The sequence below is a fragment of the Pogona vitticeps genome, chromosome 1 (genome assembly GCF_051106095.1).
Source record: "Pogona vitticeps strain Pit_001003342236 chromosome 1, PviZW2.1, whole genome shotgun sequence".
NCBI classification, from domain to species: Eukaryota; Metazoa; Chordata; class Lepidosauria; order Squamata; family Agamidae; genus Pogona; species Pogona vitticeps.
This window is the reverse complement of record NC_135783.1, coordinates 171,844,285-171,860,999: the sequence shown is the minus strand read 5'-3', so window position 1 is coordinate 171,860,999 and position 16,715 is coordinate 171,844,285. Positions and strand designations below refer to the sequence as shown.

Genomic DNA, 16,715 nt, shown 5'->3' with positions numbered 1-16,715 from the left:
AGATCCTTATGTAGTATTTCTGTGTGGGCAGGTAATGGAAACTTATATTGTGACTTGAAAATGTTTAAGTCATATGGAGAGTTGAAGTCATTTTGATTGCTCCTGATTTCCATTAAGATATTTAGTTTCATACAAAGTGAGTGGGTGGAATGGTAATCTTTAATACTAATTATACATCTGTCATACTGATGAGAGGTTATTAAGCAACTGTGCTTAGCAAATCAAACCCTTTAACTCTTGTCAAATTTAGAACAACTATATCTCCTGGTTCAGTTCTTAGTTTCATGTTAGTAATATTGATACATGCTGAAAGGCATTCTGTTCTATAATTCTCCCTTTCAGTATGTGATCATCTGGAGGATAGTTATATTTCAGGAGCCAACAAAGCTGGCATCCTGCAGTGTTCACAGGGACACAAGTTGATTGTAGCTCCAACTCATTTTAAAGCTGAGCTATGTTTTTTCTTTTGTACCATATTGTATCAGCTTCCCTAAGAAACAACATGTTGGAGTTGTTTGCAGAGGTTATCTTTCACCATTGGATTTGGCACAAGCGTTCTAAAATTTCTTATTTAGTCAAAATTGCATTATTTCAAAGACAGAATTCTTTGCATGCTATTATAGTGATTGTAAGATTTGTATACAATTATGGAAGTTTAATTGGCAAATGTTAAGTTTATCTAGGTTGGTAGCAGCATGACTGTATGAACTTCTACGGAAAAGTCTCAAAGAGTTCAGTCTAAGGACCATTTGGGCAGTGGTCTGTTCTAATAAGAACAGTGGTCTGTTCTTATTAGATTTATTTAGTGGATTTGAGAAACTAAAGTCAGAATTACTGTGGGAGGCAGCTAATGTTTACAGGTTGAACAGCTTAATTGCATTAATTTTTAAAGATATTTATACTTAAGACATAGACATGTAAGGTTGACATAGAATGGTGTCATGATATACCTTAAGGTATATGTTTGCAATGTAATTGCTTTAGTATGCTTTGCATTTTCATGTTTTACCTAATTTTTGTAAACTTCCTAGTAAGGTCTTTGCATATGATTTGCATATAATTTTCTTAAATAAAATTAAAAAGTTAGGTGGTCTTAGCTATCCTTGTATATATGAAGAGTGCCGTGAAACAAGACTCCATAAATGTAAATACTGTATAGTGTTTCTAGCTTACAAGATATATGCCATTAAGTGCAGGGTTTGTAGTAGGCTGGAAAAGTAAAAGAATCTTGGGACTGCTTCCAGGTTAGGTGGCTTTTCTATGACTGTCTGTCCTATATACCAGCGTGATGGGGAAGTGGCAGAGTTAATCTGTGATTGTCGTAAGCACTTGTGTACCTGCATAGAATAACTGAACTTGTGGTTGGACAGAAAGTGCTGTTGAAAAGATGCAACAAGTTAAAAAAGAGGTAACTTATGAGAACATCTGAAGTAAGGAAAGAAACTGGAAACTGGAGTTCAGTTAGTTAACAAAATATTGTCAAACTGTTTTCAAATAGTTAAAGCATTAATTTCAAGGAAAAACACAAGGTAATTAAAAAGGTAATTAAGGTAATTAAAAACACAAATTCGATATATATTACTGCAAAATCATTGATGTTAATTGATGACACTTATTGTTATTCTGTTGTACACACACTTAGGGCAGTGTGTATATTCTACCCACTTTATCTGCATAATGGTTAGCTGGGGTAGGTTGGACTTGGTGCGTGGTCCAGTAACACCCAGTGAACCTCAGTGCTGAGTGAGAATTTGAACTTAAAAGCTCCCAAGTTCTGGTTTGAGACTTGATCAGCTAAGCAGTGGTCTTTGACACTGATGACAGCTTGAAGATACTTGCAGTTACTTTAGGTACCTGGTGGAGGAAGATTTGCTATGCTGCTGGGTGTATCCTTGACTGCTGCAGAGCTAGGAAGAAATCTGTCAGTAAACATAAATTGGTAATCAGCTGTACTAGAATGAAATAAAATAAATAAACTGCTACTGTACAGTGTTCTTGGAATACTTAACAATAGCTGACCTGGAAGTTGTCTGGCATGGAAACCCTAATAAAATAAATTGCATCGTTCAGTTGTGCAGTTAATGGCTGGAATTCAGTTGGCAGAGCTGCTTCCATGCAAGGCTGATGATGTCATCAGCTGCAGATTTTTATCCATAATTTAAAGCTGCTTATCCCTATTCCATCCTGCCAGCACCAGGTTAAGAAGCTCCCTCTTGCCTGGGGTAAGCGTTCTGTTCTGCTCAAATTATTAAAAATGTACCTTTAATGTCCAAAAATCATTGAGGCCAGTCCAGTCCAGCAGCGGGGCTGGCAGTGATAATTTTTGGATGCTGAAGGCTCCTCCCCCCCCCCATCCTGAGGCTCCAAGAGGCTCCCACACCACAAAAGACCTAGATAGCACTGTAACCAGATATGGTGGGGGAACAGGAAGCTTTGAATGAAGGAATGAGAGCCCATGCTTCATGACATCATCAGCTTGCACAGGTGTAAACTCACAACAGGATTCCAGCCATTATATAATTATATGAGCATTAACATTCCAGGAATCTTACAGAGTTTATCTTTGAACTTCATATCAGGGAACATTCTGCTTGAAATCTTATGACAGAATTTCTTTTCTGTATTTTCTAATATATTTAGCATGCATAATAAAATTGTGAACTACCCAGAGAGTGCTTTAAGCACTATATAAGCAGGACACTTTGGTATTTTCGCCACTGCCCAGAATAATGCTACACATTAATGGAGTGGTGTGTGTGTGTGTGTGTGTGTGTGTGAGAGAGAGAGAGAGAGAGAGAGAGAGTGAGAGAGTGAGAGAGTGAGAGAGTGAGAGTGTGTGTGTGTGTGTGTGTGTGTGTTTGTGTGTGTGTGTATAAATTGTTGTAATTTGTTGACTAAATAGATTTTAAAAATAGTAGGAAAAGTCCATGTTGGAGGAAACAGAAATGTCAGATGTACTGAAATAGCCAGATGATTAAGAACTGAACTAGTATTAAGGTCACAGTCTGAATTAAATAGGGGAGAGATTAATGTTCACAGTAATTCAACTGTATGCCAGATGGTGTACACAGTAATATTAGTACTGGCAGAAAAACGTTTTGTGGCCTATTAGAGGAAACTCTATTTAGAATTTTTAGCTTCCCTTTACCAGATGGCCAGGGCAGATGATATTAAGAAACTACTGTATAAAGGTAGCATTGACAATTTCAGAAGTTAGAATACTCAAAGGTTCTGCTTAGAAAGTTGCCCTTGCATTTAGATATCTTCACATATTGGCCAAATTCTTATGATACGAGAAACAAAGGAATCATGGGAAACCTGATTTGTTAGACTTCAACTATTTGCTGAAGTTAAACAGGTCGTGAAGCCTTGATGTTGGCTTGTTTGTCATGTTGTACAAACACAGCTGCTTTTAATTTTTTTGTTTGTTTCTCTCCCAACAGACAACAAACCAAGAACAAACCACGGGTTCTTTTTCTGGTGTGTTGGTAGAGTTACAAACGAAGGAAGATAAGGCAGCAGATTTGACTTATATGATAAAAGACCACTGCAAGCTGGAGCTGCTCGGAACTGATACACCAGGTTTACCTTGTGTTGCAGTGGTTAAACTGCAATAATGCAGTGAAGTCTCTGTTCACAACATGAGTTTGATCCTGACTAGAGATGGGGATGACTCACTTTGTGCCATGTTGTTGCAAGTCATCGGTGCCGTGTGTTCCCCGATCTCCCAGCTGGCTCCCCCACTCACCAGCCGACATGCACTGCTTGTCTCCTGCTCTTCACATGGCTGTCTAGTCACGGCAGGAGCACGGATCTCCCTTCTCTACCTCCTTCAGCAGCTGCCCACTCAGACACGGAGGCAGGGCAGGGATTCCTACAATACTGCCTTTGAGAGGATAACTGTTGGAGGAGGCGGAGCAGGGAAATCCACACTCCTGTTGCGACTGGACAGTCATGTGAAGAGCAAGAGACAAACAGTGCATGCTGTTTGGGAGCCAACCGTGGAAGTGGGGAAAGGGAACAAATGGCATTTTTGGTGCTGCACTGATGATTTGCAATGATGCAGCAGAAAATGAGTTGTGCCCATCTCTAATCCTTTACAACTCAGGTCGCCAACTCAGTTCTAACTCAGCCTTCCATCCTCTTGAGGATGATAAATTGAATACCCAGCTTGTGGGGGTAGGAGTGTGTAATCTGCATAATTGTAAACTGCCAGAGCGTGCTTTAAGCATTGTGAGGTGGCATATAAGCAGTACACTTTGCTTTTACCATCTCAGCTGATGTGACCATTGAGTAAACTTTTTCAAAAAGTACTGTAGGTCGGCTGGACCTCTGGCATGGAGTGGTTTCATATTGAAGGAATGCCCAATAAGAATCGCCTCCCTGAGATCCCAAGATCTACACCTCAGTTTGAAAGGCTCTGTCAACAGGTCTATTTTCATGTGTGTCTTCATGGGTTACAGTTACTCCCCCAGATATATGTGGATAGGGAGTGAATGGATGGAATTTTGGCCCAGATTTTTAAATTTGCCCAAGAATTTTAAAGTGCAATAACATGATTAAAACAGGTAACAGATTTCTATAATGTTGCTACATAAAGATCTTGATAAAAGGTGGAGTAAATAGCTGCGCTTTACAAAAGTTTATATCTATAAGTTCCAGAATGTATCTGGAAGCTTAAATAGAGAACATGGTTTTTAGCACTTCCTATATATATGGCAATAAACTGGATTTCTTTATTGTGAAGAATTTTCACATTCTCAAGCACCTTCTAGGTATAAATTATTACTAAGAGCCAGACCAGAGAGTAGAAGAGTTTCCTTGATGAAATGCTATTTATTGTGAATTAAATTAGTGATGCCACTGCTTGCCACTGGGCTGTTCTATTCCTGGTGTAAAGAGCTGGGATTAGAAACCTGGTCATTGTCATGTTCCCTATCCTCACTCTCCTCACACAGGATATGGGTGACAAGGAGGCTCCTACTATAGAGATGCTATCTCTTGCTATAAATCCTTCTAGGCCAATAAATGTTGCTTACTGGGCTCCTTAGGTTTAGTTACTCTCAGTGCAGGCTTTGTCATCACTGTGTTGAGAGAGGAAGTTGCTGCAAAACAAAGCATTGACCCTTTAAGGGCAGAAGCAGGTTCAGACAGGTCAGAGACAACAGTGGGACTAGACTAGACAGCCTTTGTAGGATCCCAGATGGTTTTTGTACCTTACCGAAGCCACAGTTCCTCCTCCTGTTCTAGCGAAGCCCTGACACATGCTGCCATGTCTGTGCCTGATTCAGCTGTGACCTGAGACTTTACCCTGAGAGTGATTTTGCCATATATGCTATCCTGCTGCCTTGCTACTATATGTCACTGTTGCAGTCCACTTCTCCTGTGAGAAGTTTACTCAATGGTCACATCAGAGCCTGGACAAAAATTAGTTACATATTAATATGCTATCTCTGTATCAGAATCTATTTCAATAGAGTGCCTCTTGTAGGTGCCCCCACTATTTGAAGTCAGGTGTGTGGGTAACAGAGATTCTTCTTGGATGCTCTATATGGAACAGTTCCCCTGGGGAGAATTACCTGGGCTAAGTATTCCTTCCATAATTATGTTGTAAACTTCCCAGAGCGTGCTCTAGCACTTTGGGGTGGTAGATAAGTCAAAACAACAACAACAGTTTAAATGTATCATATGAGCCGCTCCCCATACCTCCCAGTTTGATGATTTTTCTCTTCTGCTGTAGCCCACTTATGCCCAATCTCATTTTATCCCCTCCCCCATGAAGGACTGAAGTGCAGAGGGTGGAAAATCTTCATTGTGCGAATGGAACATTCCTTTTGCTCCTCTGGAACCAACTGACATATATCTTCTTTCGTGTTAGTAAGTCACGTGTAGCAATAATTTAGTATTGATGGACTGTTAAAAGCTGTATTAAAATTGTTCAATTTTACAGATGCCTTTGTAAATAGCCAGGAATGGACACTAAGTCGATCTGTGCCAGAACTCAAAGTGGTAAGTAACTTCTCTGTGTCCATATGCCTTTAGTTTAATTTATTTGCATCTTCAGTGCATGTTGCTATTTCAGATAAATGAATCATTTGTTTTCCTTCCCAACTGTTATAAAATATTTAATTACCACCCCACCACACAACCTGTTCATTAAAGACTTTGCTGAGCCAAGCTACTGTTTACATGCATTCTGAGCACTGAAGATTAGACATGTTTTATATCTATATATTCATTTAGGCCAGAGTTTAGAATGTAAAAATTGAACTGACTGTGTAGCGACTGATTATGGGAACAATCATGTTATTTAATCTTGTCCCCTGCAAGGTTATCCATATGATTTGCAGTTCTAAAGTAGTGTATAACCCTCTTGCTTCCTAGCTCTTGAAGGTGGCAGAATATTTGTTATTTTAAATGGATTGAATTATGTGTTCCTTCTTAATGCACATCAAAGCCACTGAGCCTACCAGATTTTAGCTGAACTCGTTTTGAATAACTCTGTTCCTTACTACTGTACAGTTTTCCTGATAAGTGAGCTGTTTTTAACTGTCTCTTTAAAATGTGGTTGCGATTTTGGCAAGCTGGTCTGAATAAATGATTCTTGACTTTAAGACTCTTTACTATTTGTAGATATTTATTTAGTGTCAGCAGTGTTATGTGAAACATTAAAGATGAAATAAATACTGCTCTCCTGTACCCTATCATCTTTGTCAAATATGTGTGGATAACACATAGCTGCTGAAGAGCACAGTGGACTCAGATGGTAGAGTCTCATGCTGGTAGACTTCGGAAGGTAAGGTGAAGCTGGAGTAGATTTTAGAAACTTTGCTAAAATGGGACTTGATGAGAAGTATTAACTTTGATAAACAGGTTGGAATCCCTTCCTGGAAAAGGGAGTAATAGTTACTAAAAACAAAGTAGGATTCAAAAAGGGATGGCTTTGTGCATAACAATTTCAGTGAGGAAAAGAAAAGAGCATTGCAGTGGGACTGGGGGAGATGCCCACTGATTGCCTTTTCCTGCAGTCTCTCCATGGGGTCCCTGAAAATATGTTTTCAAGAGCTGAGGGAAGGATGAACAGGTTGAACCCTACCCCCCCCTTCTGCCAGTAAGGAAATGTTGACGAAATCTCTTCTAGGAATACTTCTGCTGGTGGAAGCAGGGTGGACTTGATTTAAATCACTAAACAGAAAAATTTGAGTGACTTGTGCAATTTCACCCCCAGGAAAGTGCTGTATATGTACATTTTTCACAAACTCCTTGACCAAATTGACTGTACCCCCGGTGTTTATTGATAGTTCTAGTATGCACTTTGAAGCAGTGGATATGTCAGTGAATAAAGGGCTGTCAGAGGTGGGGTGAACTTAGGCAAGAAGATTTTGAAAAAAATATTTCATAAAGTTATAGCAAGCAGGAATGCAGTATGGCAGGCAATGGAGAGAGAAAAAAAGATTTAATCCAAGTCACCTTTTATCTGTGCCAAGTGTGCACTTTCAAAGGGAGATGTGAGCACTTGATTTTTTCTACAGCACTGTTTCCCAACCTGGCTGTCGTGAATTGTTTTCTGGGAGATGGCAGGTCGCCTTCTATGTGTTGCAGGCCTTGTTAAATAATTTCTTCCTTGGCCTTTTGGAGTGAAATATTAAAGTTAGCATATACGTGTATAACATGTATGAAAAGCAGGCTCTTTGGGAGACAAAGAAGCCTTGGTTTAAAAAAAAAGAAAAAAAATGCAAACATGGTTGGAGATGTTGGCTGTTATAAAAGAGAGTAACGACTCAAAAAAGGTTGGAAACCACTGGTTTACAAATAGTCCCAGGGCATCACTCAGCAAGAGAACTGTTGAAAACGTCCAAGAATTTCAAACGTTATCATGTCAAGAGAAAAGATCCAGGAATAACTTTAGTCAGAGTTGGAAAATAAGTGTCTTGTTTCTCACCTCTCTAAACAAGAATATATCTTCACATAAGCTGACTTTGAGAATTGCATTTTTTTTCCTGATGGTATCTACTGGACTGGGTATTATGGGATTTAGAAAGATTAACTTAAATAATCTGTATAGAATCCTCTGGAACCCCCAGAAAGTTGATGCTCCAATAAGTACAATGCCTCAAAATACAGAACTTTTTTTAATCTGATTTTTTTACATAAAAATTAAAAATCATTGATTTTACCTTTTCTTAGTAGAGTAAAAATAAAATTAGTGATGGATTTTTCTCCTGCATAAATGAAAGGCTTTTGCCTTCAAGACTGATCCAAAACTTCATTTTGGGGGACATGCAGCATTTCTATCACATATGCATGTATTGAAAGTTGATAGCATGTTTAGCCGTAGCTTGTTCTCAGTGAATGTGTTTGACTAGACACAATGCCTGATAAGTCTGTTAAGGTTCTGTTTTCTGTTCCATGTTAGAGCTGTCCAAGGGTTATTTTAGAGAAATAATGTACAGTGGTGCCCCGCATGACAACGATAATCCATTCCAGGAAAATCGCTGTACAGCAAAATCATCGTCATGCGGGAAAAAATCCCCTTTGGAATGCATTGAAAACTGGTTAATGCGTCCGAATGGGAAAATACCTCGTCGTCCAGCGAAGATTGCCCATAGAGAACCGCCGATCAGCTGTTTAAAATCCCTGTCTTGCGAAGCTTCTGTCCGGAAAACACCCATTTTGCGAAGAGAGGGAAGCTATTTTGCAAAGCCGGAAAAATCATCATTTAGCGAACAAACGGTTCGAGAAGCAGGGACCTAATCAACGTCAAGCGGATTTCCCCCATAGGAACCATTGTTTTGTGATCGCTGTAGCGATCGCAAAAAAGTCGTCGTAATGCGGTTTTGTTGTACCGCGGGGTGGTTGTACTGCGGGGCACCACTGTATTCAAGAAGTTGTACAAAAGCAACCTGCTGGATAATGCACTGGAGTATTTTAAAGAGCACTGTTTTCATTCATGATGGTATAAGTGTGTGGAATAAGTGTGTGGAATAGTACAAAACTTACTTTGTTATTTATTTATTTATTTATTTATTTATTTATTTATTTATTTATTTATTTAACTTATATGCCGTCCACACTACCCAAAGGTCTCTGGGCGGCTTACAGCATTTAAAATACAATAAAAAGGCAAAATAAAAGGGCAAAATAATTAGGCGGGATATTAAATAAATAAATAAATAAATAAATAAATAAATAAATAAATAAATAAATAAATAAATAAATAAATAAATAAATACACTGGTGCCTCACACAACGATGTTAATTGGTTCCAAAAAAATCAACGTTGTGTGAAACATCGTTCTGTGAAACACCATTTCCCATAGGAATGAATTGAAAACTGGTTAATCCGTTCCAATTGGAACAGATTGCCATCGTTCAGTGAAAATCCCCATAGGAAACATCGTTGAGTGAAACAATGTTTCCTATATTGGAATGTATTGAAGCCGACTCAATACATTTCAATGCCTTTGCGAAGTCCTTTTTCGCTCCTGTAAAAGTGTCTTACAATGTTTGGACACTGTTTTAAATGATTGCAATGGTTAGTCCACCTCCTGAAACCTATGCAAACTTAATTTGATGTTGTTCAGAGTCGTCCTTAATTTTTAGTGATTTTTTGAATTTTCTCTCATTGGAATGTATTGAACTTTCCGTCCAATGCATTCCATTGAGAGAAAATTCAAAAAATCACCAAAAATTAAGGACGACTCAGAACAACACCAAATTAAGTTTGCATAGGGTTCAGGAGGTGGGCTAACGATTGCAAGCATTTAAAACCTGTTCCAAACATTGTAAGACCCTTAAAAATGAGCGAAAACGGAAGAGCTTCAAAAGCACTGAAGCCGGCTTCAGTGCTTTTGAAGTCTTTTCCGATGTCCCTTTTTGCTCATTTTTAAGTGTCTTACAATGTTTGGAACAGGTTTTAAATGCTTGCAGTCGTTAGCCCACCTCCTGAACCCTATGCAAACTTAATTTGGTGTTGTTCTGAGTCGTCCTTAATTTTTGGTGATTTTTTGTTTTCCCTATTTAAATGAATTGAACTGTCCATTCAATTGATTTAAATGGGGAAAATAAAAAAATCATCAAAAATTAATGAAGACTCAGAACAAAACCAAATTAAGTTTGCACATGTTTCACAAGGTGCACTATGGAATCCAAGCATTTAAAACAGGTTTCAAACATTTTAAGACACTTTTAAATGAGCAAAAAGGGACATCGTTAAGTGAAATTCCCCCATAGAGAACATCGTTAAACGATGGGGGAAATTCCTCAAAAAAACCCATCGCTGTGTGAATTCATCATTGTATGAAGCAATCGTTGTGCGAGGCACCACTGTAAATAAAATGCAGCTGTATATTGGTAATTTTATATTAGGCTGATCATACAACTTTGTCTTGAAGAAAGAACTAGGAACAAGGGAGAAACTTAGTCTACTTCTGTTTATTACTGTATGTGTGTGATATGCTGTGAAGCCACTTCTGTTGTTGTTGTTTAGTTGTTAAGTCATGTCCGATTCCTCATCACCCCATGGATCAGAGCACGCCAGGCCCTCCTGTCTTCCACTGCCTCCCGGAGCTGGGTCAAATTCATGTTGGTAGCCTCAGTGACACTGTCCAACCATCTTGTCCGCTGATGTCCCCTTCTCCTCTTACCCTCACTCTTTCCCAACATCAAGGCCTTTTCCAGGGAATCTTCTCTAGGAAGTCTTCTCTTCAATGACCCTAATAGGGTTTTCAAAGTAAGAGAAATATTTAAGTGGTGGTGTTATCAGTTCCACCCATCTAGTTTTTCCATGATGCAGAGTTGCGTTTACCTGCAGAAGTAGATATCTGAGGAAGTAAATTCTTTGTACCATACTCTGAGCTATTCTATTTTAGAATAGAAGAAGATGCTAAGTATAATTTAATTTTGTACCAGAGAACAACATGGTGTACATATGCAGTGAGTGCCAACAGGTGGCTCTGTTGGAAGAGAAAGTGAAGAACTGGAATAGCAAGTGGCCATGTTTAAGGATATAAGAGAGGATGAAGAGTACATAGAAATAACTAATAGCAGCAGCTAAGTAAACACTAGAGATGGAAGAACAGCAAGACAAAGCAGGGGAGGAGAATGGTAAGGAAGGAATAAACATAGAGGAAGCTCCATAGAAAAGTGTTCCAGTTAGGAGCAAAAGAAGGAGAAAAAAAATCTTCGCCAATTTCAGATTCTTGAAGCAGAGTCTGACAGACAGCATTCAGAGGAAGTCATATAAGAAACCCTGTGAGAGGACGTGACAAAGAGTGAAACTCAACTAAGCAGAGATAATGAGCCTTCTTAATGGTCCAGCTTTCACTTCCATACATCGCTAGTAGAAAAAACATAGCTTTGACTATGCGGACCTTTGTCGGCAAGGTGATGTCTCTGCTTTTTAAGATGTTGTCTAGGTTTGTCGTCGCTTTCTTTCCAAGAAGTAAACGTCTTTTAATTTCGTGGCTGCTGTCACCATCTGCATTGATCATGGAGCCCAAGAAAGTGAAATCTGTCACTGCCTCGATATCTTCCCCTTCTATTTGCCAGGAGGTGATGGGGCCAGTGGCCATGATTTTAGTTTTTTAATGTTGAGCTTCAGACCATTTTTTGCGCTCTCCTCTTTCACCCTTATTAAGAAGTTCTTTAATTCTTCCTCACTTTCTGCCGAGTGGTATCATCTGCATAACTGAGGTTGTTGATATTTTTCCTGCAATCTTAATTCCAGCTTGGGATTCCTTTAGTCCAGTCTTCTGCACAATGTATTGTGAATATAAGTTAAATAAGCAGGGAGACAATATACAACCTTGTCATACTCCTTTCCCAATTTTGAACCAATCAGTTGTTCCATATCCAGTTCTAACTGTTGCTTCCTGTCCCACGTATAGGTTTCTCAGAAGATAGATAAGGTCGTGAGGCACTCCCATTTCTTTAAGGACTTGCCATAGTTTGTTGTGGTTGACACAGTCAAAGGCTTTTGCATAGTCAATGAAGCAGAAGTAGATGTTTTTCTGGAACTCTCTGGCTTTCTCTATAATCCAGCGCATGTTAGCAATTTGGTCTCTAGTTTCCCTTCGAAATCCAGCTTGCACTTCTGGGAGTTCTTGGTCCACCTACTGCTGAAGCCTCCCTTGTAGGATTTTGAGCATAACCTTGCCAGCGTGTGAAATGAGTGCAATAGTACGGTAGTTGGAGCATTCTTTGGCACTACCCTTCTTTGCCATTGGGGTGTAGACTGATCTTTTCCAATCCTCTGGCCACTGCTGAGTTTTCCAAACTTGCTAGCATATTGAGTGTTGCACCTTAACAGCATCATCTTTTAAGATTTTAAATAGTTCAAATGGAATGCCATCACCTCCACTGGCCTTGTTGTTAGCCGTGCTTTCTGAGGCCCACTTGACTTCACTCTCTAGGATGTCTGGCTCAAGGTCACCTGCCACACTATCTGGGTTTTCCGGGACATCCAGATCTTTCTGATATAATTGTGTATTCTTGCTATCTCTTCTTGATGTCTTCTGCTTCTGTGAGGTCCATTTTTGTCCTTTTTCATGTCCATTTTTGCACAAAATGTTCCTTTCAATATTTCCAGTTTTCTTGAACAGATCTCTGGTTTTTCCCTTTCTATTATTTTCCTCTATTTCTTTACACTGTTCATTTAAGAAGGCCCTCTTGTCTCTCCTTGCTATTCTTTGGAAGGCTGCATTCAATTTTCTGTAACTTTCCCTATCTCCCTTGCATTTTGTTTCCCTTCTCTTTTCTGCTGCTTGAAAGGCCTCGTTGGACAACCACTTTACTTTCTTGCATTTCCTTTTCTTTGGGATGGTTTTCCTTGCTGCCTTCTTTACAAGCCTCTATTCATAGATCTTCAGGCACCCTGTCCACCAAATCTAGCTCCTTAAATCTGTTCCTCATTTCCACTGTGTATTTGTGACGGCTGCAATGACGTCATCTGCCTATCATGGTTATGCTGGAACCCATCTGCCTATAGCAGAGCAGGAGGTGGGACTCCAGGAGGTGGAGCTGTGTATATAAGGGGGGGGAGTGAATGATGTGGTTCAGTTAAGAGTTATGGAGAGTTAGAGTTAGAGTTGAGAGTTATGAAGAGTTAAGGTCTGAGTGATAGTGTGTATGAGGGGATACTTTATTATTACTGATTGCCTTTTTATTTTAGTTGATAAATTGATTTACCATTCCTTCTGTTATTATCAATAAAATACAAGTTTTTATTTTTAAAATCATACATTTGTCTGAAGAGTCTTATGAAGGAGTGGTTGGTGGCAGCGTAAATAAAGTGTGAATGAGAGAGTGTCCTGACCATTGTGACGTGAAAGTGGGACGTCACAACATAAATTGGTGCCAGCGTGTGGGATACGAGTTGTCCAGTTGTCCAGTTGGCCAGTAAAGCCTTGGCTAAAGTGGCAAGAGCAAAAGGACTTCAGTTAGGGTCACCTGAAGTGGAAAGTGCGGGCATCTCTAGGATTTGACTCAAGGGGAGCAAATCTAGTGGAGAGGCACTTAAGCTTCAGAGTGGAGAACTGATTTATGAGCTCTGTAGTGGCTATTTTGTGAGGGAGAGTAGCCCCAAAGCAGAGACTGTGGCGAGTTGGTCAGAGTGTCCTGAGTTAGGTGAACTCTGAGAGGACAGACCAAGCCCAGCAAAGCTGAGGGATCTCCATTTTAAACAGCTCCAGTGAGTGGAGAGAGCTGTGGTGATTCTAAAGGCAGTAATATAAAATAAGTATCCTTAGTTGGCAAGAGGCCCAGAAAAGGGGAAAAGAAGACGACATAGAAGCTTAGTTACAGTTTCTAGTGTCAGATCAGCGGGAACACACTGCTAATATATATCAGACCTTAACACAGAATGGAAAAAAAAGTATTTTAAACAGAGGCTTGGAAATAGTCAGGAGCCTTTTGTGTAAGAAACATGCCTTTGACGCGCAGTAAAATGGCTGAAAGTGAGCCTAAATCTCCAGAGATGTCTGAGGGAACTGGAGAGGTGATTGATGGAGAAGGGGACAGATTTACCTCAGAGCGGGAGGAAGAAATTAATGGGGAACAGTTATCAGAACTGAGGAAAATTCAATTAGCCCAGGAACATGAATATAGGATGAGCCAATTAGAAAAGGAGGATAGAATGAGACAAATGGAGATGGAAAGGGAGGCTGAGAGAGAGAGAATGGAAAGAGAAGAAAGATTGGAGAGAGAGAGGATGGCGTTTGAGTTAAGAAAATTGGAAATGATGAACCAGAACAATAATAACAATAGAGATTCTGAGGTGGGCCAATTATCAAAAGCAGATTTAAAGAAATTTCCGTCCTATAAACAAGGGATTCGGTTGAAGCGTTCCTTACAAGTTTTGAGAGAGCAGCCTCAGATTTTTCTCTCAGAGAAGCAGAGAAAATGGTAGTTTTAAGGTCTCTGATTAGTGGGAAAATGGCAGAAATATATGCTGATTTGCCAGTAGAACTCAGTAAAGATTACTCAGAGTTTAAAAAGTTGGTTTTTCTTAGATTTGGCATTAATTCAGAACACCTCAGACAGAAATTCAGAAAGCTCACCAAGAAATCAGATGAAACTTTCACACAGCTGGGTTATAACTTAGAGAGATGTTTGGACAGGTGGTTGGAACAGGAGAATGTACAGACTTTTCAACAGTTAAAAAATATTGTAGGTTTGGAGCAGTTCTATTCCTTACTCCGTGGTGAACTTAAATATTTGGTTCAGGAAAGGAAACCTACTGACATTAGACAGGCTGCGCAGATTGCTGATTTTATTTCACAAATAAGGGGGCTTGTAAGTTATGAGGAAAAAGGTATGAGGAAAACATGGGACCCAAAGTACTCCAAAGAGCCAGGTCAGGGTCAGGCTAAAATGGGCAGCCATTTTGTGGGTAAAACTTCTGGGCAGAGCCAGTCCAGGAACCAGATTTTGGAGGGAAAAGAAAAATCAGAAAAGTTCACTAACAGAGGCTCACGGGGAGATAAAATTTGCTTTGCTTGTCAAGGCAGGGGACACATTGCTTCCCAGTGTTTTAACACAACTCAAAAGAAAGAAATTTCTCCTCAGAAAGTGAATTTGAAAGAGGCAAAGTCTGTGTATTGTATACAGAACAGCCAAATGAGTCCCTCTAGAGATAGCCCTTTTGCCATGGGAACGCAGCCAGAAGCAGCAGCTAGCTCTTCAGAAATGGATACTTCTAGTGGCCATAGTGCAGAATATGAGGATCTGCCAATAGCTGAAATAAGACATTGTTTGTACATTCAGATAAATTCTCAGCTACTGGAATCAGCTGGGGACAGAATAAAAATTTTAGGACAGAATTACACTGCTTTACGAGACACTTGCTCTCAAGTTTTGATCTGCCACTCTGATATTGTACCTCAGGAATGTATAATTCCTGATCAGAATATGACTCTCAGAGGAATTGGGAAGGAGTTAGTGAGCTTGCCTGTGGCAGATGTTTTAGTTGATTATCAAGGATGACGGGGAGTTTGGCGAATGGGGCTTTCTTCTCAAATTCCTACACCTTGTCTTATTGGCACTGACTTAACAAAGCATGTCAAGAGTGCCTTGGTGATTACGCGATCACAACCTGAACAAAGGGAAGCTAGTAATGGTACTGGCTCTCAAGAACAAGAAGAGAACATAGCCCAGGCTGAGGCGTTTTCGTTAGAAATACCTCAGAAAAGTGTATTTGCCAGGGATCAGATAGCAGACCCCACTTTAAAAAGCTGTTTTGAAAAGGTAGATGACAAAGAATTAACACTTGAATGTCCTGAACGTTTCATTATAAAGTGTGGGTTGCTCTATAAGGAAAAACTGATTAATATGGCAAAGGGAGGGCATGAGATTAAAAAGCAGTTGGTTGTTCCTGATAAATATCGCCCTATGCTGCTAGAAAAGGGACATGCAGACATTTTCTCAGCTCATTTGGGGATAAATAAGACCAAACAGAGAATAGCCCAAAACTTTTATTGGCCTGATATGGGAAAACATATTAGGAGTTTCTGCCAGAGATGCGTTGTATGTCAAAAACAGGGACATAACCTGACAAGACAAAAGCAAAGCTGTGTCCTTTACCAATAATTTCAACACCTTTTAAACGTCTAGGTGTAGATATCATAGGTCCATTGCCCACAGTCACTAAGCGAGGGAACAGATTTATTTTAACCATTGTGGACCATGCCACTAGGTACCCTGAGGCAATTCCTTTACGAAACATAGAGACCCAGACTGTAGCGGAGGCTTTAGTAAATTATATGAGTAGAATCGGTTTCCCTTCTGAGATTATCACGGACTTAGGAACCTCTTTTACATCCAGACTTATGAAAAGGTTATGGCAGATCTGTGGGATCAGACACCTCGAAACTTCTCCTTATCACCCAGAATGTAATGGGTTAACGGAAAGATTTAATGGTACTCTCATCAGGATGATCAGAGCTTACTTACAGGAGAATCCAAATAATTGGGACCAAAAGTTACAACTACTCTTATATGCATACAGATCAGTCCCACAGGAAAGTACTGGTTTTAATCCGTTTGAGCTATTATTTGGGAGACATGTAAGGGGACCACTAGATTTAATCAAGCAGAATTGGGAACAGTGTATTGAAGATGATCCCCACGATGTAGTAACTTATATTGATTCACTAATGAACTGCCTCAAGAGAAATATGGATTTGGCTGTGGAAAATTTAACAACTAAAAAGGCCAAA

At 39.6% G+C, this 16,715-nt stretch overlaps 1 protein-coding gene across 10 annotated transcripts in view; it reads left to right on the top strand.

Moving 5' to 3' along the window:
• Window positions 1-16,715, top strand: part of AGAP1 (ArfGAP with GTPase domain, ankyrin repeat and PH domain 1) — a 528,918-nt gene that overhangs the window by 47,472 nt on the left and 464,731 nt on the right. For all 10 annotated transcript variants that reach the window (XR_013537918.1, XM_072977375.2, XM_072977373.2 and 7 more), the window contains exon 2: window positions 5,951-6,009. Coding sequence is in view for 9 of the 10 variants with exons in the window: in XM_072977375.2 (XP_072833476.1) it covers window positions 5,951-6,009 (59 nt within the window). In the remaining variant the exon portion in view is untranslated. The remainder of the gene's footprint in view (window positions 1-5,950; window positions 6,010-16,715) is intronic.